Source organism: Colobus angolensis, unplaced genomic scaffold (genome assembly GCF_000951035.1).
Source record: "Colobus angolensis palliatus isolate OR3802 unplaced genomic scaffold, Cang.pa_1.0 Scaffold92, whole genome shotgun sequence".
Lineage (NCBI taxonomy): Eukaryota > Metazoa > Chordata > Mammalia > Primates > Cercopithecidae > Colobus > Colobus angolensis.
The window spans coordinates 740,623-766,741 of record NW_012123154.1 but is presented as its reverse complement, the minus strand read 5'-3'; the positions used below and the strand labels follow the sequence as shown (position 1 = coordinate 766,741).

Sequence of the window (26,119 nt, the reverse complement as noted above, 5' to 3'; positions counted from 1 at the left end):
AGCGGAGCCGTAGAGGGTTGGGCGGGAGAGGGGAGGGTCTGGGGACCGTTACGGGGAGAAGGGGACTGTGCCCGGATCAGGTAGGGATCCAAGTCTCCCAGGAGGGTCTGGGGGCGACCACAGGTGAAGGGCAGCTGGGGAGCGTAAAGGAACCCAGCCATGTCCTAGTGACTCGCGGTGTGTGAGGAGCTGCGGGCTGGTCCTGGGGCCGCGTGGGGGTGCTGACTGTGGACTGGGCAGACGCAGCCGGGGGCACAAGGGCTGGAGTTTGTGGGTGAGCAGCAGCACCTGTCGCGGGGGCTGGGGGTCAAGCCCTTAGCCGGCTTGAGTGCGCATTACTCAGCAAGGGGAGGGGGGGACATGGCGGGGGAAGAGGGCAGAGCTGAGACCTGGGCTGGGGACGAATGACGGGGAGGGGTGGGGAGGAGGGGGCGGCTGCATACAATGGCGCGGCGGGGGGAGTGGCGTTTCCCTTCCAGACTGGGGGCACTTGGACCTCTGGGAGAGGCGGCTAGGCTGGGGATAAGGACTAGACCTCTGTTCTGTCCCCTCTCCTTGGGGGACACAGGATTCCAGCCCCACGAGGACCCCACACATCCCGGGGTCCCTAGGGCTTGGGCCGGAAAGGGAGGGCGCTGGAGGAGCCCGCACCCGCCTTGGCACCAGACAGCAGTTTAAACAGCCTGGGAGGGGGCCAACGACCTTGCCCTAGAAGTCTCCCCCGTGCAGCGGGTTCACTCCTCAGTCCTTGCTGTGTCACACCCAGGCCTAGCCAGTTCCCCCTTTCCGTCCCCCGTTCGCTAAGGGGGCGGCTCCTTGGAGCGCGGACAAAGGCCCCTGGAGTGTGGCGGGCAGCGGCGTCCCCGCCTGGGGCCCCAGCCCACGCGCCACATTGGCCGCCCAACTGCACCAGGCCGGGGGGCACCTGAACGGAGCCCAGAAAGCCCTGGGGGTCCCGCAAAGACAAGAGAAGTGGGGGAGGGATCTGGCACAAAAACCCCGGCAATTCAGCCAAGGAACCTTCTTAATTCAGAAGTTTCTTCGGTGGGGACTCGAGGCTTGCGGAGGATCCAGGCTTTGAGTTAAACTGCATGCAAATGACATGTAAATAGAATGCAAATTGGCATCTGTCGTTTGGAAGCCCTCCCGGCCAGTTTGGTATCTAAGACTGTGGAGTGAACAGCTTCCTATCTGCTCCCTGCTCTAAGCCTGGAAAGGGGTCAGCTGAGTTGGGAAGGGAAGGAGATTCCAGGGGGAAGGAGCCGCCATTTGGGGCACAGGCAGCAAGACAGGCAGTTTTGTTAGAAAAATAAACTCAGAATCCTTATTGGATTAACATGTTATTTCAAGAAACATGACAGGGACAGAACTGGGTGCCTTGTATAAAACGGACAAGACCCCTCTCCCGGGGCTGGGGAGGTGAGTGGGCAAACATTAAACAAACCCATAGCAAATGGATATGAAATCCGATTGGGATAAGGGCGGCCAGGAAAATAAGATGGGGTGATGTAAAAGGTGACGGGGTGTATGTACCTGAGAAGACTGTTCGCGGAGTGACATTTGAGTGGAGCCCAGCTAAAAGAGGGGCGCGCCGCTGGGGAGGTCTAGGGGGAAGACTGAACCAGGAGGAAGGCACTGTGCGTGCAAAAGATTGGAGGTGGGAATGAGCTTAGAGGAACTGAACAAAGGCCATTGTGGCTGGAGCTGTAGGCAGATTTGGGGGTGGGGATAGGGGAACGGTGGGGACCAGCCAGATCACGATCTCTTGGGCCATAGAAAGGAGTTTAGGGTTTATTTCGTTTGGACCAGTGAACCCTCCTAGGGTTTTGAGCGGGAGGCCATGGGATCTCATTTGTAGAAGCTCCCCTGACGTTGACAGGGTGGAAAATAGTCCCCCTTTCCATTCTGCCCATGGGGAGAGAGAGATGCTGGGAGCCTCCAAGGGGCTCTGTCTAGCCTTAGGGGACCGCTTTGAGCCTAGCCAGCCACTGCAAGCCAACTGGAGGAGCAGCTCAGGTTTTAAAATCCATTCCCTACTTTGAAACAGTTTTTATCCACCCTAACTGAGCCACCCAGAGCCCAAGGCCCCATAAGCACTTTCTCGCAGAGCTTCCTGGGGGTTCCGAGTTAGTCACATTTTCTTCTCGGAATTACAGCCTGAGAGGAACCAACCACCGTGGATCGGGCAGCCAAGGATGCAATTTGCATTTAAATGATTGCTTTTATTTACAGGACTGGAGCTGCTTTGCATATTCATGGATCACAGAGCTTGTGTTCTTGCAACCCTGTTTACTAACCTATGAGGATTTTCTAATTTGAGAGCCCTCAAATGGGCCGGTGGTCTAGTCAGTATTGGGAAATGAAGCTTAGGAGAACCTGTAACTTGGAAAAGATATCAGAGGGTGAGAATTGCGGGTCTGGGAAAGAGCTTAAAGTCAGGAAACCTTGTAACAGTTTAATCCTGCAGAGCAGGAAATGGACCAGAGGCTCCAGCAGGAGTGAGCTGGGACAGACTGTGATGCTGGGGTGCATGGGGAGACTGGCTCTGCAGCCCCATCCTGGGCCTCTGTCATACGTGGGGGCTTCAGAACAGGGCTGCAGCAGAAAGGCCTTGAGGTCAGGAGCTGGGAGAAATGGGTTCTAGTCCCAGGCCAGCCTGTATATTCCAGTGAGCCTCTGGCCAATTTTTCTGATGTCTCTGCCTTCATTTTCTCTACAGGAAAATGAGAATCATGATTGTCTTTTTTTTTTTGAGACAGTTTAACTCTGTCACCCAGGCTGGAGTGCAGTGGCGCAATCTCGGCTCACTGCTAACTCCGCCTCCCCGTTTCAAGAGATTCTCCTGCCTCAACCTCCCGAGTATCTGGGATTACAGGTGTGCACCAGAGACAGGGTTTCACCATGTTGGCCAGGCTGGTTTCAAACTCCTGTCCTCAAGTGATCCGCCCACCCCAGCCTCCCAAAGTGCTAGGATTACAGGCATGAGCCACCACAGCTGGCCATGATTGACTTTTTAACAAGCAATTCTCTAAAAAGCTGTTGCTTCCTCTGTGTCAGGCACCAAACCTGACTTTTCTTTTCTTATTTTATTTATAATAGAGACAGTCTTGCTATGTTGCCCAGGCTAGTCTTGAACTCCCTTCCTCAAGCAATCTCCTGCCTCCTATAGAGCTGGGATTATAGGCGTGAGCCATCATGCCTGGCCCAGACTGAGTATTTTTCACATACTTCTCACACCAGCCTTGTAAAGCAGCGCTATCATTATTCCCATTTTACAGATGAAGAGACTGAGGTTCACAGAGGTTAAGTAATGCCCAGTGTCACATAGTTCTGACTCCTCTCTTCTGGCCTCCCTCCCACCACCTTTCAGCCTGGTGGGAGCGTGAACAGTGGGTACTGGGTACTGGGCACGGAACTATTACATATGCACAGGGCTTGGAAATCCACTCCCACCCCACCTGCTCATTTTGTCTTTCCCTTCTGTGTTCCAGTGCCTACCGCCATCTTTAGAGAAGGTAGGTTAAGATGCCACTGACCTGCTAGACACTGGGAGGGGACGTGGCTGGGGTCGGGGGATCCAGGGTGCAGCCATGCTGGTAGTAGCTGGGGCAAGGCCAGTAAGAATGTTCTAGAACGGTTTTGTACATTTCATGTCTCCTTTCCCGTGGGTGAAAGGGAAGATGGGGATGCTGGTTCCCAAGAGAATGGCTGGTGTCTGCTCTGACTCTGCAAGAGAGACGCCTGGTTTCAGGGCACCCCAAGGTCCTCTGGCCTGGGTTCTATCTCCACAGCGAGGCTCTCACTTAGAGCACCTGCTGCAGGTGGCAGAAGAGTGTGGGAGTCCCCAGGGCCAACCACTCTAAGAGCGTCTCCCCTTCACATCACCTCAGGGACCTCTTTGGTTGGTGTGTGATGGGGGAGGCTAGAAGCCAGCAGTGGACAAAAACCTAAACCAGTAACCTCATGACAACACATTCTTTTCTTTTTTTATTTTATTTTATTCATAACAGAGACAGAGTCTTGCTATGTTGCCCAGGCTGGTCTTGGAACTCCTGCCTCAAGCAGTCTCCCACCTCGGCCTCCCAGAGTGCTGGGATTACAGGCATGAGCTTGGAAGCCAGCAGTGGACAAATACCTAGGCGAGCCACCTTGTTACAACACCATCTCCATGGCAACTGCCCCTTCTAGAAAAATGAAAGCGCTCACCACCTCAGACAAGAGAGCGTTTGCCAATCTTTTTTATCTATGTATTGTATTTGATTGTTATTATATTTTGAGCTGTCTTTATGCTGTCACCTAGGCTGGAATGAAGTGGCTCAGTCACGGCTCACTGCAGCTCAAACTCTTGGGCTCAAGTGATTCTCCCACCTTAGCCACCTGAGTAGCTGGGATTACAGGCACACACCACCACACCTGGCTAATTTTTGAATTTTTATAGAGACAGAGTTTCACTGTGTTGCCCAGGCTGGTCTCCAACTCCTGGACTCAAGTGATTTGCCTGCCTTGGGCCTCCCAAAGTGCTGGGATTACAGGTGTGAGCCACCATGCTTGGCCTTTTTAATGTATTTAATAGACACCTTATATAAACTGCTTACCCCGTTAACTACTGTCCTAACCCCTAATTATTTTAACCGTCACCGCAACCCCATGGGGTGGACACTGTTATCACCTTTGTTTTGCAGATGAGGCACCTTATGGCAGCTGTCCAGAGTCACAAGGTGCTAGCAGGTGGTGTGGGGGCATTATCGGAAATTGGAAGATCTGATTCCTAAGTTCACACAAAGGTACGGCCTTGGCATAGCCTCCGGGCAGGCCTTGTTTTCCTTCTCATGCAAGGAATCCTGCCTGCCTGTGTTCTGGCCTCTGCAGGCCCCAGCACGTGGAGAGAGAGAGTGTGCTGTTCCCCCACCTGCTAGCTGCTTCTGGCCCCTCTGCCGAGTGTGTGTGCATGCGCACGCACACGCGTTTGTGTGTGTGAGAGAGAGATGCGGTATATTTAAGAGCATCTGAGTGAGTCACATTTCTAGGAGCCTGGCTGGCAGAAAAGGTAATTAGTATGTGAGCTGAGTCTTGTGCATTCGTTCACATTTATTCATTACTCCTTTTGAGAAGCGCGCACGCTTGCATCCCACGGGTTTGTTGCCGTCTATTCATCCTGTCCCAATCAGTCCTGCCTCAAGGCTGACTCAAAACCTCTAATCTGGTATTGTTCCTTTTGGGGCTCCTGGAGAGCTGCCCAGCTCTCAGGGTGAGAGGCACCAGGATGGGGGCTTAATTTAGCAGGATGGGGGCTTACCTGCCAGGGGGCACAGTGGATTGTGGGCATTGCCTGCCTTGTCTTGGGCTGGGGTGGGGAGATGAAGGAGGTAGTGCTCTGAGTTCTGGTTCTCGCTGCTGTACGTGTCCTTGTGTATCCAGCCTCAGTACACCCCAGCATCACCTACAGTGCTTGTGGAAGCACTGGTGACTGGACCCACTCCCTGAGAATCTGCATTTCTAAAGAGCTCCGGGGCGATGCTGTTGCTCTTGCCAGCCCAAGAACCAAACTTCGACATAAACCTCTCAGACCCTTAGTTTTCTTCCTTATCAATGGGAATGAGAACACACGGCCTTTCGGGGTGGTATGAGGTTTGGAGACCACATTTATCCATTCATTCAGCAACTGGATTGTGAGCACTGGCCATGTGCCAGGCACTGGGGAATTGGTGCAGAACAAGACGACAAGGTCCTGGGCATGAGGTAGGGGTTGGGGGAGGAGGGGAATGGTGAGGAACAGACCAAAAGAGTACAACAAATAAAATAATCTGGCGCAGTGTGGTGGCTCTCGCCTGTAATCCCAGCACTTTGGGAGGCCAAGGCAGGCAGATCGCTTGAGGTCAGGAGTTGGAGACCAGCCTGGCCAATATGGCAAAACCCCCGTCTCTGCTAAAATACAAAAATTAGCCAGGCGCCTGTGATCCCAGCTACCTGGGAGGCTGAGGCAGGAGAATCACTTGAACCCAGGAGGCGGAGATTGCAGTGAGCCGAGATCATGCCACTGCACTCCATCCTGGGCAACAGAGAGAGACTCTGGCTCAAAAAAATAAAATCAAATAATTGGAAATTGAGATACACGCTACAAAGACAACAATCAAAAGTATTGACAAGGACAGGGAGAATCTACTTTGGGTTTGTTTGTTCGTTTGTTTGTTTTTATGATGGAGTCTCTGTTGCCCAGGCTAGAGTGCAGTGGTGTGATCTCAGCTCATTGCAACCTCCGCCTCCTGGGTTCAAGTCACTCTCCTGCCTCAGCCTCCCAAGTAGCTGGGATCACAGGCATGTGCCACCACGCCTGGCTCATTTTTGTATTTTTAATAGAAAAGGGGTTTCACCATGTTGGCTAGACTGGTCTCGAACTTCTGTCCTTAAATGATTTGCCTGCCTCGGCCTCCCAGAGTGCTGGGATTACAGGTGTGAGCCACTGTCCCAGGCCAGGGAGAATCTACTTTGATTGACTTGCCAGTCAAAGGCTCAGCAAGTGGCACTTCTAGGACTCTAGTGTGTAGTAAAAGCCCAGGAGCAATAGTACAATTGTTTGCGTCTGGCCTCACCCCTTTGTAGCTGCGTGACCTTGGACAAGCCTGCTGTTCTCCCTGTTTTATCTCCTGTAAAATGGAGATAGTAATAGTACTTACCTTATAGAATTATAATGTAGAATTATAATGTAGATCATTAGGTAATAATATACGTGAAGTACACAGAGTGCCTAGAACATAGCACTGTAAGGGTTAAGTTATTATTGTTGTCACTTTGGCTGCAATAGGAAACTCTGGGGGGCATTTCTGAATCCCCCAGAAATCCTAGATGAGCTGCCTCAGTGTCAGTCTGTGAGGCAGTGTGCCACACCCCTTCCCCAAACAGCCTGGACATTGTCCTATGGAGTGCGGTGGCTGTCACCTCATGGGCAGCCTTGGCAATGATAATGACCCACTTGAGACAAGCGGTGCCATCAGTTGCATCTAGGTGCTTAGACGTTGGGTAGGGAGGACTTCCTGGAAGAAGGGGGCCGTAAGATGTGGGAGGAATATTAAACTTCTTTGTTGTCAAGTGACAGAAACCCAGCTCAAACTGGCTTAATCCAAAAAAAAAGCAGGGGCTAGGGGGAGTTAACTGGCTGCTGGAACTGCAAAGACCAGACTGGCTTCAGGCATGGATGAATCCAGCCATTCAGTGTATTAGGACTGTAGTCCATCCCATAGCTGTTTCCTTGGGGACAGCTTTACTCTCAGACAAGTTCTCGCCCCGTGATGGCAAATGTGCTCTCCAGCTTCAGGCCTCCGTCCTCGTAGTTTTTCAACCCCAGCAGAAAGAGAAGACCTCCTTCCAGTGAGTGCTAGAACAATCCTAGGGTGGATTCTCATGGGCCTGGCTCAGGCCACGTGCCTTTCCATGAACCACTCACTGTGGCTTAGGGTAGCATAAATGCTGTGATTGGCCAGGCCTGGGACAGATGCCCATGCTGGGAGCTCGGACGCAAGGTAGCTCTCCAAGGGAAAATCAGGTGCTCTTTCCAGAAATGGGAGAAACGGATGCTGAGCAGCAAAAACAACAGCTGTCCCGGAAGAGCAGAGAGTTCCACCCTCAGGGATGAAAACAGAAAGCAAGAGTGTATCCATTTCCCACATCAGAGAGGAGTCAGGAGCTGGAAACCTGGACCAGGGCCATAGAACTCTGCACCATTTCAGAAGCTTGGTCGCCATCTTGGTGTTGGCATCCTCCGCATAGGTTTTCTGTTGTGGTTGCACGACTGAGCAGGAATGGGGAGGAGCTGGAGAAACGAAAGTCCCAATTTGCAGCCAGGTCTGGAAAAGAGAGAACCGCCTCCAAGAGTGAATGGAAACAGCTTAAGAAGGCCAAGTTCTTGCAAAGAGACCCAGGGTGCAGGCTTGCTGCTGAGGGGCCTGGCTGGTTTCGTGGCATCTTCCCCATCCGTTCTGTCTGTACGTGCCTAAACCAGGCTGGCTCCACCTGGGCGCAGTTGACCTGTAGGGCTAGCAAATCCTTTCTGGTGGGAGCTGTCCCGCCAGATGTACCATGTTTAGCAGCATTTCTGGCCTCCATCCCCTGATACCAATTGCATCTCCCTCCCTAGTTGTGACAACCGAAAATGTCTCTAGACATTGCCAAATGGTCCCTGGGGGTAAAAATTGCACCTGGTTGGGAGCCACTGTCCTACAGGGGGAGGAGGGGTTGGGGAATCGGTGGTAGTCAGGACTGCGGAGCACGTTCCTGCCTGTCATCCTCCCAGCCACCCTGGGGCTGGATGGGATTAGAGAGGCTGCTTGGGACATTGCTTGCTGAAACTTGCTGAGAAGTCTCTTAACTGAGCTGGCCATTGATGAGGTGTCTCAGGGGAATCTACTCCAGGGCCCCTCCACCGGGTAAGGGACTGTTAGCATTTTGCTCTGACGCCTCCAGTTCTTACATTTTGATCCCTCATGTGCTTTTAGGACCTCGTGACAAGCAATTGTGTTAGGATGTTTATCCAAAGAGTGGTAGGTTGAAATGTGCCCAGTGGGTATGCAACATGGGGTACATCACCCAGCAATTTTATTTGATATTTATTTATTTATTGAGACAGAGTCTCGCTCTGTTGCCCAGGCTGGAGTGCAGTGACAAGATCTCGGCGCACTGAAACCTCCACCTCCCAGATTCAAGCGATTCTTCTGCCTCAGCATCCCAAGTAGCTGGGACTACAGGCACATGGCACCACGCCCAGCTAATTTTTTTATTTTTAGTAGAGAAGGGGTTTCACCATGTTGGCCAGGCTGGTCTCAAACTGCTGTCCTCAAGTGATCCTCTTGCCTCAGCCTCCCAAAGTGCTGGGATTACAGGCATGAGTCACTGCGCCCAGCCTCAGTGAGCAATTTAAAAATGTCTGGAGATAAACACTTGAATGTGTTTGGTTTTCTTTTAAGTAAGTTGATTCAAAAGTTAAGTAAATAACTGCCCAGGTGGTGTGTGGACAAAGCACAAGTAGCTGCAGTGGCACGCCAGCAACTGATGTGGCAGAACCATGAATAAGTGCTGGATTGCAGGCCGACCGTCAGTGCCTGGGGTGCATCCTCACCCCTGAGCATACCTGAGCAGGATGCTGAGGCGGGATGCTGGCCAGGTGCCTTCTATTCCGAGCCTGCCTCCTCTCATCAGTAGGCAAAGGACATGAGCCCGACAGCCCCAGGCACCTTTTCCTTCAGTAACATCAATAATTTATGCCACTGGAAAGCCTCACAGCCAGGGCAGGATCTGAGACGCTCACAGGATCTCTGTAACAGTGAGGTGGTCGATACCGCATTTACTTAGGGAAGCCCCAGGGACATACTGGAGCCCGGGGAGAGCAGCTGATCACAACCCCACACGTGGGCTGAGCTGGGGCAGTAAGTCTGGCTTGAGATGCTGGGAAACGAGCGCCCAGCCAGCTGTGTAGGCTGTGGCTTTCCTAAAGACCAGGCTCCCTTCAAAAGCAAGGGGCTGTTAGAGGGGGAAAAAAAAAAGCGAGGAGCTGGTAGCTGTGAGGTAGAGGACGGTCCTTGCTGTTTCTCATTCTTTCAGTATTTACTGAACATCTACTTCATGCCAGGCGCTGTGTGTCGAGCTCCAGTCTGCACCCGTGGTTCTCATCCAGGCGATTTTGCTTCCCCAGGGGACATCTGGCACTGTCTAGAGACATTTTGGGTTGTCACAGTTGGAGGAGGGGACGTGCTACTGGTATCCAGTGGGTAGAACCCGGGGATGTTGGTGAACATCCTACAACGCACAGTCCCCCATGACAGAGAACGACCCAGCCCAAATGTCAGTCGTGCCAAGACTGAAGGATTCTTGTCTGCTGGTGAACAAGAGAGACCACGTCCCTGCCCTGCCACGTCTTGCAATGGGGGAAGCGAGGATGGGAGGACAGGAGGAAGGGAAGGCAGAAACAAAGTAAACAGTCACAAAATGACAGACGCTATTAGACCAGAGGCTGTGGTGGAGAAGACTGGGGTGTGACCTTGGCCAAGGTCTGAGTTGATGGCATCAGAGCTGAGCTCGGCACAGGCAGGAGGAGTGGCCAGGAAGAGGGAGCAGAGGGGCAAGAGGAGACTTGGGTTAGGCCCGTCACTGAGGCTGCTGTGTGGAGTCCAGCTCGTATATGGGCAAGAGAGAGGGCAGCAGAGAGAATCGTGCAGGTTTCCCAGGGAGAGACGCACTCCGGGGAATCCTCCAGAGATGTTCTAGAGAGCGAGCGTGGGAGGTGAGGGAGAGACGCAGCCTGGAACCAAGGAAGACAGCTGCTTTTGTGTTTACTACATTTGAAATGCTGGGATCCCGGCACTTTGAGAGGCCGAGGCGGGTGGATCACTTGAGATCAGGAGTTCGAGACCAGCCTGGCCAACATGGTGAAACCTCGTCTCTACTAGAAATACAAAAAAAATTAGCCAGGCCTGGTGATGCATGCCTGTAATCCCAGCTACTCAGGAGGCTGAGGCAGGAGAATCACTTGAACCTGGGAGATGGAGGCTGCAGTGAGCCAAAATTGCACCACTGCACTCCAACCTGGGCGACAGAGAGACTCCATCTCAAAAAAAAAGAAAAAGAAAGAAGAAAGTGAAGAAATGCTGGGAGCCCTCGGAGTGAGGTCGCATCCAGGAGTTGAGTTGTGTGACCTTGTGCAAAGGTTATCACCTCCTGGAGACTCTGTATTGTCACCTGTAAGATGGAGGTCCTAAAAGGAGCTGTCTCACAGGGCATTGTGAGGACTGGATGTATCCAATTCCTGTCCTGAAGTTAGTTGGTAGTAAATGTTAGCTGTTAGCCTCGAGAGGCTGAGACCGGGTAATTCATGCCACTCATTCTCCTAGTGCAGCACTTGACCTGTGGCTGTCTCTTTAAAGTTTTATTTTTTCCCCCTTCTTTTTCTTTTTCTTTTTCTTTTTTTTTTTTTTGAGACGGCGTCTAGCTCTGTGGCCCAGGCTGGAGTTTAGTGGCGCGATCTCGGCTCACTGCAACCTCCGCCTCCCAGGTTCAAGCAATTCTGCCTCAGCCTCCCAAGTAGCTGGGATTACGGGCGCCTGACACCACACCCAGCACATTTTTGTATTTTTTAGTAGGGACGGCGTTTCATTGTGTTGGCCAGGCTGGTCTTGAACTCCTGACCTTGTGATCCACCCATCTCTGCCTCCCAAACTGCTGGAATTACAAGCATGAGCCACCGTGCCCAGCCTTCCCCTTATTTTTCAGAGGTCTGACGTGGCACAGAGTATCAAATTCAAAGAATACAAAAGGGTATACAGAGAAGTTGGCCTCCTTCCCACCCTGTCCTCCAGCCACCAGCGGTGATGATTCATGGTTCTTCACTGCACCCAGCCAAGGGTACAGATGGGACCCAAAATGAGAGGCGGGTCTTCTTCAAGGAGTCAGGAGTGGGGGAGTCTTCCAATGAATTGATCTTTCCTTCTCCCCTTGGCTTTTCTAGAATGTTCGTGGCATCAGACAGAAAGATGAGAGCTCACCAGGTGCTCACCTTCCTCCTGCTCTTTGTGATCACCTCGGTGGCCTCTGAAAACGCCAGCACGTCCCGAGGGTGCGGGCTGGACCTCCTCCCTCAGTACGTGTCCCTGTGCGACCTGGATGCCATCTGGGGCATCGTGGTGGAGGCGGTGGCCGGGGCGGGCGCCCTGATCACACTGCTCCTGATGCTCATCCTCCTGGTGCGGCTGCCCTTCATCAAGGAGAAGGAGAAGAAGAGCCCCGTGGGCCTCCACTTTCTCTTCCTCCTGGGGACCCTGGGCCTCTTCGGGCTGACGTTCGCCTTCATCATCCAGGAGGATGAGACCATCTGCTCCGTCCGCCGCTTCCTCTGGGGCGTCCTCTTTGCGCTCTGCTTCTCCTGCCTGCTAAGCCAGGCGTGGCGCGTGCGGAGGCTGGTGCGGCACGGCACGGGCCCCGCGGGCTGGCAGCTGGTGGGCCTGGCGCTGTGCCTGATGCTGGTACAAGTCATCATCGCTGTGGAGTGGCTGGTGCTCACCGTGCTGCGCGACACGAGGCCGGCCTGCACCTACGAGCCCATGGACTTTGTGATGGCCCTCATCTACGACATGGTACTGCTGGTGGTCACCCTGGGGCTGGCCCTCTTTGCTCTGTGCGGCAAGTTCAAGAGGTGGAAGCTGAACGGGGCCTTCCTTCTCATCACAGCCTTCCTCTCTGTGCTCATCTGGGTGGCCTGGATGACCATGTACCTCTTCGGCAATGTCAAGCTGCAGCAGGGAGATGCCTGGAACGACCCCACCTTGGCCATCACGCTGGCGGCCAGCGGCTGGGTCTTCGTCATCTTCCACGCCATCCCTGAGATCCACTGCACCCTTCTGCCGGCCCTGCAGGAGAACACGCCCAACTACTTCGACACGTCGCAGCCCAGGATGCGGGAGACAGCCTTCGAGGAGGACGTGCAGCTGCCGCGGGCCTATATGGAGAACAAGGCCTTCTCCATGGATGAACACAATGCAGGTAAAGTGAGCACCGCCCGACTGGGTCAGAGCATCTCAAAAGACGCTCTTCCTCCTCTGCAGTGGGGATGGGCAGTCCCAGTGCCTGGGACAGTCGTAGCAGATCAGAACCCACAAACGTTGGCTCCTGTGCTGAAACTGGCCCAGATATGGTTTGGGTTGTTTGTTTGTTTGAGACAGATTTTCGCTCTAGTCACCCAGGCTGGAGCGCAATGGTGCAATCTCAGCTCACTGCAACCTCCGCCTCCTGGGTTCAAGTGGTTCTGCTGCCTCAGCCTCCGGAGTAGCTGGGACTACAAGTATGTGCCACCATGCTCAGCTAATTTTTGTATTTTTAGTAGAGACGGGGTTTCACCATGTTGGCGAGCTTGGTCTTGTATTCCTGTATGACCTGTATCATCCATATCATCTGTATGACCTCAGGTGATATGCCCATCTCGGCCTTCCAAAGTGCTGGGATTACAGGAGTGAGCCACTGCGCCCAGCAGGGTTTGGGTTTTGTTGTTGTTTTTGTTTTTGAGACAGGGTCTTGTTCTGTTGCCCAGGCTGAGTGCAGCGGCATGATCATAGCTCACTGCAGCCTCAAACTCCTGGGCTAAAGTAATCCTCCCACCTCAGCCTCCCGAGTAGCTGGGACTGCATGCATGCGCCACCATGTCCAGCTAATTTTTTTATTCTTTGTAGAGACAGGGTCTCATTATGTGGCCCAGGCAGGTCTCAAACTCCTGGGCTCAAATGATCCTCCTGCCTCAGCCTCTCAAAGCTCTGGAAATGGATTGTTATTAAGCTTTTTTTTCCCCCTACCAATTGCCAGCCAATTTATTTTAGAAATACAGGTTTCCGGCTTCTTTTGCAAAGTCGAATCTGGCAACACTGGACCAACATTTCCACTGGGCTGCAATGGTCTGAAACTGACTTGAGACCATGTGCACTAGAAGACCCTGCCTCTGGCCCCTCCTGGAGCTGTGGCTGCCCTTCAGATGGGAATCTACTTTTCTGTTCACCACACTCTCCACCACTCTCTATTGCTCCTGACCCAGCTGCTATATATAGCATAGTAACATTAATTCCCTGGCTCCCCCAAGCATTTGAGCCTGCAACCCATGTGCTGGATGGATGTAGGGGGCCACAGCGGGAATTGCTCCCATCCCCTCTCCTACCTCAGTCACCAGGAATGTACTAATTTGGGCCCTGGAGCCAGATGTCTGGGTTCAAATTCTGCCTCTGCTGTGGCTTTGAACAAATTATATTACTTTTATAAGCCTCAGTTTTTCTCATCTGTGAACTAGAAATAGTAAGAGACTGTACCTCATAGAGCTGTTAGGAGAAGGAAGACAGTGAGTACAAAGCCCTCTTGGTACCTGCTGTGTTCTCTGTGCATCTTACTCGGCTTCCCCTGAAAGCAGAATCTGAGACAAGGGCTTCAGTGCAGGTGGTTTAGTGGGGCGGTGGTCCCTGCAAGGGAGAGGGCAGGGAGAATGAGACTGAGAAGGCAGAGATGATAAAACAAGTACATTGATGAGCTAGTTACCACCACAGGCAGCAAAGGCTCATTCGTGCTGGGAATCCTCTGAGGACATAGGCTGAATGAGCCTCAGAATTGGTCCAGGAAGAAAAGGAGGCTGGGGCATCTGTCCACCAGCTCCCATCTCCCAGTGTTATTAGGTTTCGGCTTTTGTCTTTATGGATTGAGTCTCGCTCTGTTGCCCAGGCTAGAGTACAGTGGCACAATCACAGTGCACGCAGCCTTGACCTCCTGGGCTCAAGCAGTCCTCCCACCTCAGCCTCCCGAGTAGCTGGGAACACAGGCACATGCCACCACACCCAGTTAACTTACTTTTTATTTTGATAGACACGGAGTCTCACTATGTTGCCTAGGGTGGTCTCGAATTCCTGAGCCCAAGTGATTCCCCCCACCTCGGCTTCCCAAAGTGCTGTGATTACAGGCATGAGCCATAGCACTGGGCTTCCAAGTGTTATTAACATCCCCTATAATTCTGGTGACTGGGGTGGATAAGTATCATCTGTTCCAAGGCAGAAAAACAGATTTGCTGACCACTTGAGATGGACGTTTTTGGGTACCCAGGGCTATCTGCTACTGCTGCAGGGGGCTTCAGAAGTGAGGTCCTATCTAGGGGCTGTGGCATAGGAACCCACTAGGACCTGCCTAGGGGATGTGATACAGGAACCCAAATCCCCTGCTATTGACACTTGAGAAGTATCTCTTAGAATCATTACCTGAAGGGAGTCAGCCAGGGTCCCAGCAGTTGAGATTAAATAAACTTGCCCTTTCTCAGTTCTTTGAGAAAGATGCATCAGGGGCTACAACATTCATAATAATAATAACTAGTATTGTCATCATTTGTCGAGCACTAACTATGTGTCAGGCACTATTGTGCATTTTTTTTTTTTTGAGGCAGTGTCTCACTCTGTCACCCAGCAGGCTGGACTGGAGTGCAGTGATGCGATCTCAGCTCACTGCAGCCTCCGTCTCCCAGGTTCAAGTGATTCTCCTGCCTCAACCTCCTGAGTAGCTGGGATTACAGGCACCCACCACCACACCTGGCTGATTTTTGTATTTTTAGTAGAGACAGGGTTTCACCATGTTGCCCAGGCTGGTCTCGAACTCCTGACCTCATGTGATCCACCCGCCTTGGCCTCCTGAAGTGCTGGCATTACAGACATGAGCCACTGCACCCAGCCACTATTGTAAATATTTGACCTGCATTAGCTCATCAGTCCTCACTACCACCTAATGAGGCAGGTCTTGTTATTATCCCCATCTTATGAGTGAATAAATGGAGGCTCTGAGAGTTAAATGACTTGCCCGAGGACTTCAGATTATTATGATTCCCTCTTCAGTGACATTCACCCAGCGGCCTGGTGCATGGGCCATGCTCAGTAGCTGCTCATCCCATCCAAGGCCATCCACATCCCTCCTTCCCACCTGGATGGGCCCCTTCCCACTGGCCAAACCTACAGGAGGGAACGCCAGTAGCCCCTCTGTTAGATAGGGCTGGAAATCCCAGTGTGGCTTTTATCAGCTGCTCTCTTCCTACTATGAAGTTCCAAGTCAGCAAGCCCGTGTTTGTTGAAATTTGGCAGGGATGGCAGAGTCAGCCCAGCTTGGAGGCTGGCTCCCCGGGATGCCAGAAGATAGGGATCAGGACAGAGATCAGCACTGGGAACCCAGAGGGCCCTTCAGGGAATGTGGTGAGCAGAGATGAGGAGCTGGTCAGTTCCTGGGGTCCTGGTTGGGCCATCTCTTTGCTGGCCCAAACTCCCCATGGAACTCAAAAACAGCAATAACTCCTGAAACGGGGTACAAACTTTTATGCATTCATGTTTTCCTTTTTTTTTTCTTGAGATGGAATTTCACTCTTGTTGCCCAGGCTGGAGTGCAATGGCATGATCTGAGCTCACCACAACCTCCACCTCCAGGGTTCAAGCAGTTCTCCTGCCTCAGCCTCCCGAGTAGCTCAGAATACAGGCGTGCGCCACCACACCCGGCTAATTTTGTATTTTTAGTAGAGACAGGGTTTCTCCATGTTGTTCAGGCTCATCTCAAACTCCTGACCTCAGATGATCCACTCGCCTAAGCCTCCCAAAGTGTTGGAATTACAGGCATGAGCCACCGCACCCAGCCCCTTTATTTTGTTTTGTTTTGTTTTCTAGATGGAGTCTCACTCGGTCACCCGGGCTGGAGTGCAGTGGTGTGGTCTCAGCTCACTGCAACCTCCACCTCCTGGGTTCAAGCAATTCTCCTGCCTCAGCCTCCTAAGTAGCTGGGACTACTTGAGATGGACACTCGAGATGTGCGTGCCACCACACCCGGCTAATTTTTGTATTTTTAGTAGAGATGGGGTTTCACTATGTTGGCCGGTATGGTCTCAAACTCCTGACCTTGTGATCTGCCCGCTTCAGTCTCCCAAAGTGCTGGGATTACAGACGTGAGCCCCTGCTCCCGGCCATGGAGCCTCTTTTATAAGGACACAAATCTCATTCATGAAGGCTCCATCCTGATGGCCTTATCACCTCCCAAAGGCTCTACCATCTAATATCATCACACTGGAGAAGAGGTTTTAACATACGTTTCACTAGGGAATTGTTCTATGGCTTTGTCAGATTCTCAAAGCCACCCGTGACCCCAAAAGGTGAAGAACCAGTGTGTTGTTGAACATGATGGTTCCATTTTCTTGAAGTAAAACCACGATGCCAGAGTTACCCAAGTATTATGGCCTTTACAGTGTAAGATAACTAACCTCTGCTGGGGGCTTCCTGGGGCCCAGTATCATTCTGAGCATTTTAGTGACTGATCTCTTTCAGTCTCTGCAGTAACTCCATGAGTTCTGATTTGCAGATAGGAAACTGAGGCACAGAGAGGCTAAGCAGTTTGCCCAAGAGGCAGAGCCGGAATTTGAACCCAGGCAGAGGCAGAGTTTAAATCCAGGCAGAGCCAAGAATTTGAACCCAGGCGGGGTAGCTCCAGAGGCCACATGCCTGACCCCTGTGCCATGGAATTACCCTCTTCTTCATAAAGCACTTAAGCGCCCCTCATCTCACTGAGGTGTCAGGACAACTCTGTGCATTTGGAAAGATGAGGACTATCAGACCCATTTTACAGAGTGGAAAACTGAGTCCAGGGATGTCAGGCAGCTTGTTCAAGCATAAGCTATAAATACACGGCAGAGCAGGAAGAGAAAAGTTGGTTTCCTGAATTCCATTACTTACATCCTTTCTTGTAAAAATGCAGCCAAGACTTTATAGCCAGATAAGATCCAGAGATGCAAGGGCTCTGGGATCCAGGTTGGTGTCCGCAGAGCTGGGGCTGGCGCGGGGTGATGGAGAGTCTGGAGGTGCCGCCCACCCTGTCTGTTTCACATCTGTTTCACAGTGACACATTCCAAAGCCAAGGAAGTTGTCTTTCCATTCCCCTCTTTCTTTTCCAAAACAAAAACACCTTTATCACTCCTTCTTGGTGGCAAATAAGCAACAATAATCATATAGAATCAGCAGAATCATGTAGGTTCAACAAGTAAAAATAATAGCCAAGTGCGGTGGCTCACACCTGTAATCCCAGCACTTTGGGAGGCTGAGGCGGGCAGATTGCTTCAGCTCAAAAGTTGAAGACCACCCTGGGCAACATGGTGACACCCTTGTCTCTACTAAAAATCCAAAAAAAAAATGATAATAATAAATAGCTGGGCATGGTGGTGCATGCCTGTAATCCCAGGTACTCGCTCAGGAGGCTGAGGTGGGAGAATGGGAGAATCGCTTGAACCGGGGAGGCGGAGGTTACAGTGAGCTGAGATCGCGTCACTGCACCCCAGCCTGGGTGACAAAGGGAGACTTTATCTCAAATGAAAAATAAAAATAAAAAACAATAATAAACAAAAATTGCTTAAAATCCCTTTGCCCAGGGGCAATGGTTTGCTTCCACACCCACACACAATAGGGCAGAGTGCTTCTTAACCAGGCTACACATTACAATCACTTGGGCTGCTTTAAAAAATTACCAGTGCTTGGCCGGGTGCAGTCCCGGCACTTTGGGAGGCCGAGGCGGGCGGATCACAAGGTCAGGAGTTCGAGACCAGCCTGGCCAATATGGTGAAACCCCGTCTCTACTAAAAATACGAAAAAATTAGCCGGGCATGGTGGCACATGCCTGTAATCCCAGCTACTCGGGAGGCTGAGGCAGAATTGCTTGAACCTGGGAAGCGGAGGTTGCAGTGAGCTGACATCGTGCCACTGCACTCCAGCCTGGGCAACAGAGTGAGACTCCGTCTCAAAAAAAAAAAAAAAACAGTGCTTGCTCAATTGTGATTAAGTCTGAGTTTGGGATTAGGTGTTATCTAAGCTCTCCAAGTGATTCTCAGATGTAACCAGGTTGAAACCACTGGTCTGAGTGATGTTCTTCAGCGTGATTACTTTAAATCAATGTTACGGAGGTAACTGCAGATCAGTAACTGCAGAGCTACAGTCTCCTTTCAATGATGCAGAGCTTGCCATTAGGCCCTGTCACTTAATTTTTTGATCTTCAGCTGGTGAATCTTCTGCCTGCTTCTGGCTCTCGATGATAAACAGTGCTGCAATGAACATACTTATGCATTCATCTTCAGGCTTTTAATCAATTCACTCCTTGCAAAAAAATTTTTTGGATATGGGTTAGAGTCTGCACTTCGAATCTTGATACAGTAAATCTTCACTTGACATTATTAGCAGGTTCTTGCAAACTGTGACTTTAAGTGAAATGATGTGTAATAAAACCACTCTTTTTCCTGATCAATTTCACTAGCAAAACAATGACACTATTCGAGGACCTCTTGTACCTTCCTTCACTTAAGTCGCAGTTTTCAAGAACCTTTTGACGGCATTAAGTGAGGAATTACTGTACATACTGCCAGATAGCACCCCAGAAAGGCAGACCAGTGGACAGTTCTTCCCCTTGATAAATGCATCAGAGCCCCATCTCTTCACTTCTTCAGCAACCCTGGGTGTTGTCAGACTTTTCAAAAAATAGCCTTCTTTTGAATCATCCCAAATGTGTGTCCACCAAAATTCACATGAAGCTGGGCGCAGTGGCTCACAACTGTATCCCAGCTCTTTGGGAGGCTGAGGCAGGAGGATTACTTGAGCTCAGGAATTTAGAGACCAGCCAGAGCAACATAGGGAGACCCTGTCTCTACAAAAAAAATATAAAAATAAGCCAGGCATGGTGGCGTGTGCCTGTAGTCCCTGCTACTTGGGAGGCTGAGGTGAGAGGGTGACTTGAGCTAGGGAGGTCGAGGCTGCAGTGAGCCATATTCACACACCGTACCCTAGCCTGAGACAGAGACCCTGATTCAAAACAAAAAAAAAATTCCTTTGAGACTGGGCAAAACTCCCACAGAAAGGCTAAGTTGGAGTCCTGGCTAGATGGCCTTTGTTCTAGAAACCCTTGCTTTGCTGGCTGGGGACTATCTGGCATGCTCCCTTACCACAGGAGGAACAGCTGTTGGCATCTTTGGTGCTGACCTCAGCCAGCTTGTATTTTAGGAACCAGGCCCCATGAGGCAGAGGCCTTATCCTTGAGCCTTTGGGTCCCACAGAATAGCCGGCGCCAAGGAGCTATGGTTGGCCCAGTTTCTCTTGCATTTTAGCCTTTTTGGTTCTCTTCCTTTGAGAGTCCATCCCTGACATGCTCATGCGGTGGGAAGGGCATTCTCCAGGCTGGCCTGTGGCTTTGCCAAGGCTCAGAAGCCTCCACGCCCTATATCCTTCCACTGAGTGAGACCTCAGATATATACAACCTCACTTACCTGCTGCTTATTAATAAGTATCAACAAGGCATAAGGTATGTGATAAAAGATTAAAATACACTGAGAGATGTAGCACTTCGGATCACATCTTGGAAAGCATTAACAAGGCACATGAAATGTTCACTTTCAACAGAGCAAGAAAGAAAAGTGTTCTTTCCTCTATTAGGGGCTTTGGGCTCTCAGATCTCATTAGGGCCAAGGCCTATTTAAAATGACCTTTTGCTTCTTGCTGGAAGGCCCCGAGTTGGCTTTGGGGGCAAGGCCAGCCTAGCATCACATGCAGGGTCTATGCAAGAAAAAGCTGGCATTCAGTCATTTGAGCTTTGATTCCTAATGGGACCTCCTTGTCTTAGGAGAGGTCCTAAGCAAGGTGGTTGAGCCTTGGTTGCCTTTCTCTCTGGCCCAGGTCTGGGTACGGTGTTAGTTGGGCTTCTTGAAGTAAGTTGCAAGTAATCAAAAAGCCAATGTGAGTAGGCTAAAGCAGCTGTCCCCAACCTTTTTGGCACCATGGAAGACAATCTTTCCACGGACCAAGGTTGGGGGGGTTGGGGGGCGGTTTCAGGATGAAACTGTTCCACCTTAGATCATCATTAGATTCTCATAAGGAACGCGCAACCTAGATCCCTCGCATCCATAGTTCTCAATAGGGTTTGAGCTCCTATAAGAATCGAATGCCAGCCGGGCACGGTGGCTCATTCCTGTAATCCCAGCACCTTGGGAGGCCGAGGTGGGTGGATCACTTGAGGTCAGGAGTTGGAGACCAGCTTGGCCAACATGGCGAAACGCCGTCTCTGCTAAAAACACAAAAATTAGCTGGGCATGGTGGTGCGTGCTTGTGGTCCCAGCTACTTAGGAGGCTGAGGCCCGAGAATCGCTTTAATCTGGGAGGTGGAGGTTGCAGTGAGTCAAGATTACGCCACTGCACTCCAGCCTGGGTGACAGAGCGAGACTCTGTCTCAAAAAAAAAAAAAAAAGAATACAGATTCCTTGCCTGGGTCCCAATGCTGACTGTGCCCCTTACCAACTGTGTGACCTTGGGCAAGTTACTTAACCTCTCTGTGCCCCAAGCAAAGTGGAAATAATGAAAGCACATATAGTCAGCCTGGGCAACAAAGTGGGACCCCATCTCTACAAAAAATATATTAAAAAATTATGCAGGCATGGTGGCATGTGTCTGTAGTCCCAGCTACTCAGGAGGTTGAGGCAGGAGGATCGCTTGAGCCTGGGAATCCAAGGCTGCAGTGAACTATGATCGTGCCACTGCATTCTAGCCTGGACAACAGCGAGAGCTTGTCAAAAAAAAAAAAGGACCTATCATGCGATGAAAATGAAATGAGTTAATGGTTAATGTATATAAAGTACGTTGCACAGTGCCTGGCTCCTGGTTGGCACTCTATGAAGCTTAACTGTATAACTAAGTTGATTTTGGTCCCTGCCCCAAGTAATTTGCAAAACAAACAAACAAAAAACAAGGACAAACTCTCTTGTTGCTTTTTAGCGAGAAAAGTGGCTCCCTTCAGGGAAGACTTTTCTGTTTTTGAGACACAGTCTCACTCTGTCACCCACACTGGAGTGCAGTGGTGCAATCTTGCCTCACTGCAACCTTTACCTCCCAGGTTTAAGCGATTCTTATGCTGCAGCCTCTCGAGTAGCTGGGATTACAGGTGCGCACCATCACACCTGGCTAATTTTTGTATTATTAGTAGAGAGAGGTTTTTGCCATGTTGGCCAGGCTGGTCTCGAACTCCTGACCTCAAGTGATCCATGCACCTTGGCCTCCCAAAATGCTAGGATTAGGGATTACAGGCTTGAGTCACTGCACCCAGCTTCTACCTTTTTTTTTTTTTTTTTTTTTAAGATTCCTCGGCTGGGTGTGGTGGCTCAAACCTGTAATCCCAGCACTTTGGGAGGCTGAGACAGGTGGATCACAAGGTCAGGAGATCGAGACCATCCTGGCTAACCCGGTGAAACTCCGTCTCTACTAAAAAATACACAAAAACTAGCTGGGCGAGGTGGCGGGCGCCTGTAGTCCCAGCTACTCGGGAGGCTGAGGCAGGAGAATGGCGTGAACCCAGGAGGTGGAGTTTGCAGTGAGCTGCGATCCGGCCACTGCACTCCAGCCTGAGCGACAGAGCGAGAGTCCGTCTCAAAAAAAAAAAAAAGATTCCTCCATGTCTTTTCATGTTAGTTTTTCTTTAACAAAAAGGAAGTTCAAATCTCTAAAAGTACAGTATATAAGAAACACTGGTTTTACCCATCTTTCAGAGGGAAAAAGTGCCGACATGCCGTCTTGGCTTTAGGTCTCCCTTTTATTCTTGTTTGGAATAACCCTACATGTGTGGTTAGAGTCTCCCTGTTCTCATCCCTGGTCACTTTCCAGTGAAGACTCTAAGCAGCTTCCTCCTCAGTGTGTGTCCAGAAACAGCAAGCAGTTCTGAGTAGCGTGATGCTGAACTTTGCATGAATGGCTTTCTGTAGTGAGAAGGCGCCTGTCACCCATGGCCTGCAGTGGCTGCGTGGCTTGGGGGAGGCTATAGGCCCAACCATGAGCCTCCTTCCCCTGGTCTCTACAGCAGCTTTTCCCAAACCCACTGATATGGGTCAGGCTCCTAGAGAGCCTGAGAACAAAGCCCCTTTGTGACTTTTGTTTTGAATCAGGCTTGTGACAAAGGGGAGGAGTCACTGGGCTGGGTAGATGGGGGTACCCACAGCGTGGTGGTGTTGCAGAGGAAGAAAACAAAATTGTGTCTTTTTTTGGTGATGTTGTCTTGCCAATCCCTCCCTCCCCCAGCTCTCCGAACAGCAGGATTTCCCAACGGCAGCTTGGGAAAAAGACCGAGTGGCAGCTTGGGGAAAAGACCCAGCGCTCCGTTTAGAAGCAACGTGTATCAGCCAACTGAGATGGCCGTCGTGCTCAACGGTGGGACCGTAAGTATCAAGATGTGATGTGGGGGTAGGAAGCCTAGGAGTCTACGGTGTGGGGGAGCAGCTTCAACAGGGACATACTCCTCCGTGGAGGCTGCTCATGTGGCCTGCAAGGACCGCAGCTCAAACGCATGCAATGCTTTTTTCTTCTTCCCCTTTCTACCCCTTTTCTCCACACACGGGATACCCACCTCTGTTTAGAAAACCATCTGTAGATTCGTTGGAAAGAGTTCCTAATCCTTGAGGCTTTTGCACCAACTGAATTATTTGGCTTTCGTGATGCAGTGCCCCAGCTTTGTCCCTGGGAGGTGACTCTTGGAAGAAGCCCAGAATGATGGAGCGCCCCTACCAGATTTTGCTGACATCCAACCTAGTTTAAGGTCCCCGGTCACCCCTCTGTTGATTCCCCCCAGCTGGGTACCACGTTCTCCCATTCCCTAAGAGAGGTCTTAAGAAATTGAAGGAGTTACTATTTCTCTCCCTCAAACACAGAAGCAGGTTTACTACTATCTGATGCCAAACAGACCTTCAGCAGAATTGTCATTGTTTACGTTTGCCTCGGTGGAATGACATTATTTTGTTTCTCCAGCAATCCAAAGATGCACTCTCATCCCCACATTTAATTTCCAAACATAGCTACATGCTTCTTTCAGAAACAAGGCCTGAGCCAGTTTACATGTGTAAATTGGGTTTCCATTCTTTATATCATGTTCCAACTCCATAACTCAACCTGAACATTTTTTTTTTATGTAAATTAGGGATGGTCTTTGATCTCTAGAGGGAATTTAGGTTTTCCTGGCCTTTGGAATGGTATGCTAGGCATTGGTTTGCATTGGTTTGGAACAGGCTCAAAGACAGAATCACAGATTTGCATTCTTAAAACCCCCTGCCAACCACTGGGCTGTTTTATTGTCCCGTGCCAAGAAAAGCCTGATTCACAAGCATTCGGCCTGTGTGTTATAATAAATATGGTTAGAAAAGCCCCCATCCGTCACTCTTAAGCCCTCCTGTTTCCTTCAAGGCCGGTGTGTGAAAAAATAGTCAAGACAGAAAGTGAATGAGTTGAACTTACATTCCTTAGGGGTGGATGATTCTAGAAAAGGGAGCTGGGCTTCCCAAGAACCACAGCAGCATGACACACAGTCATTGCTGCCTCTCCTGGGATTAGTCGGCCCATCTAGATAAAAGCAAGGTAACTTATTTTTGCCGCGTTGTTTACGCATCGGTTTCTAATGTTGATTTTTGCGAAGCACAGAGTTCTCAGTGTGTTATCCTTATGTGTTATTCCAGATCCCAACTGCTCCGCCAAGTCACACAGGAAGACACCTTTGGTGAAAGACTTTAAGTTCCAGAGAATCAGAATCTCTCTTACCGATTTCCCTCCCTGGCTGTGTCTTTCTTGAGGGAGAAATCGGTAACAGTAGCCGAACCAGGCCGCCTCACAGCCAGGAAATTTGGAAATCCTAGCCAAGGGGATTTCGTGTAAATGTGAACACTGACGAACTGAAAAAGCTAACACCGACTGCCCGCCCCTCCCCTGCCACACACACAGACACGTAATACCAGACCAACCTCAATCCCCGCAAACTAAAGCAAAGCTAATTGCAAATAGTATTAGGCTCACTCGAAAATGTGGCTGGGAAGACTGTTTCATCCTCTGGGGGTAGAACAGAACCAAATTCACAGCTGGTGGGCCAGGCTGGTGTTGGTTGGAGGTGGGGGGCTCCCACTCTATCACCCCTCCCCAGCAAGTGCTGGACCCCAGGTGGCCTCTTGGAGATGACCGTTGCGTTGAGGAGGACAAATGGGGACTTTGCCATCAGCTTGCTTGGTGGTTTGCACATTTCAGGGGGGTGAAGAGAGTTGAGGTTGTGGGTGGGATTCCAAGGCGAGGCCCAACTGAATCGTGGGGTGAGCTTTACAGCCAGTAGAGGTGGAGGACCCTGGCATGTGCCAAAGAAGAGGCCCTCTGGGAGATGAAGTGACCATCACATTTGGAAAGTGATCAACCACTGTTCCTTCTATGGGGCTCTTGCTCTAGCATCTATGGCGAGAACACAGGCCCCGCCCCCTTCCCTGGTAGAGCCATAGAAATATTCTGGCTTGGGGGCAGCAGTCCCTTCTTCCCTTGATCATCTCGCCCTGTTCCTACACTTACGGGTGTTTCTCCAAACCCTTTCCCAATTTTATTCCCTTGTTCATTTCAAGAGCTCCAATGCGGTCACCAGCTGAAAGCACCTGCAGGAGGCAGGTTGGAAGGGAGGCACCACGGCAGGTTTTCTGTGATGATGTCACCTAGTGGGGCTTCCGGGGTGCCCACTAGGATGCAGAGATGACCTCCCGCTGCCTCGCAAGCAGTGACACCTCGGGTCCTTTCCGTTGATATGGTGAAAGTTCCCGGGTGGAATGGATCACACGAGGGTTTCTTGTTGCTTTTGGAGGGTGTGGGGGATATTTTGTCTTGGTTTTTCTGCAGGTTCCATGAAAACGGCCCTTTTCCAAGCCCATTGTTTCTGTCATGGTTTCCATCTGTCCTGAGCAAGTCATTCCTTTGTTACTTAGCATTTCGAACATCTCGGCCATTCAAAGCCCCCATGTTCTCTGCACTGTTTGGCCAGCATAACCTCTAGCATCGATTCAAAGCAAAGAGTTTTAACCTGACGGCATGGAATGTATACATGAGGGTGGGTCCTTCTGCAGATACTCTAATCACTACATTGCTTTTTCTATAAAACTACCCATAAGCCTTTAACCTCTAAAGAAAAATGAAAAAGGTTAGTGTTTGGGGGCCGGGGGAGGACTGACCTCTTCATAAGCCAGTACGTCTGAGCTGAGTATGTTTTAATAAACCTTTTGATACTTCTCAAGGCCCTAGTCTCTGCTGTCTCCCCTCCCCACCCCATCCTTGCAAAGCATTGGGGAAAATAAGGCCAATCTGGCCTTCCCTGTGTGGCCCTTCTTGGAGTTTTCCTTAACAGCTAGTGCATTTCCTTGTGTTACCACGCATGGGGGAGAAAACGCATGGCCCCAGAATGCCGCCCCCACCTGACCTCCCCGGAAGCACCCCGCTTCTGCCCAGAGCATGTGCTTGCTTCTAGAGAATCCCGTTCCAGTCATTGCGTGGACTGAAAACCTAAGAGTCCTGGGGAGGGGTGGGAGGGAATGAAGCTAGGACCTGGGGTGGGGGTGGGGGTGGGGGCGGTTGCATGCAGACCTGGTGTTCTGAAAAGAAAGAAATCTTCAAACACCTTGGTCCCGTCTGGTGAAAAACGACAGCATTACACATTCTCGTGCCAGGAAATGGTTACTCACCCCCGCTCTCTGGAGTCCTTTGGAGCTTTCTGATACCATTCACACGATGGAGCAATTCACACG

At 50.9% G+C, this 26,119-nt stretch overlaps 1 protein-coding gene across 2 annotated transcripts in view; it reads left to right on the top strand.

Annotated features, from left to right (window-relative positions):
* Positions 1 to 26,089, top strand: part of GPRC5B (G protein-coupled receptor, class C, group 5, member B) — a 27,783-nt gene extending 1,694 nt beyond the window's left edge. Inside the window, exons 2-5 of one of the 2 annotated variants that reach the window (XM_011931862.1) lie at positions 9,592 to 9,664; positions 11,492 to 12,522; positions 22,611 to 22,747; positions 26,042 to 26,089. In XM_011931862.1, the coding sequence (XP_011787252.1) occupies positions 9,592 to 9,664; positions 11,492 to 12,522; positions 22,611 to 22,747; positions 26,042 to 26,089 (1,289 nt within the window). Of the gene's footprint in view, positions 1 to 9,591; positions 9,665 to 11,491; positions 12,523 to 22,610; positions 22,748 to 24,034; positions 25,612 to 26,041 lie in introns of those variants that run through there. The other variant, XM_011931863.1, reaches the window with a different exon arrangement.
* Positions 26,090 to 26,119: the final 30 nt, after the last annotated feature.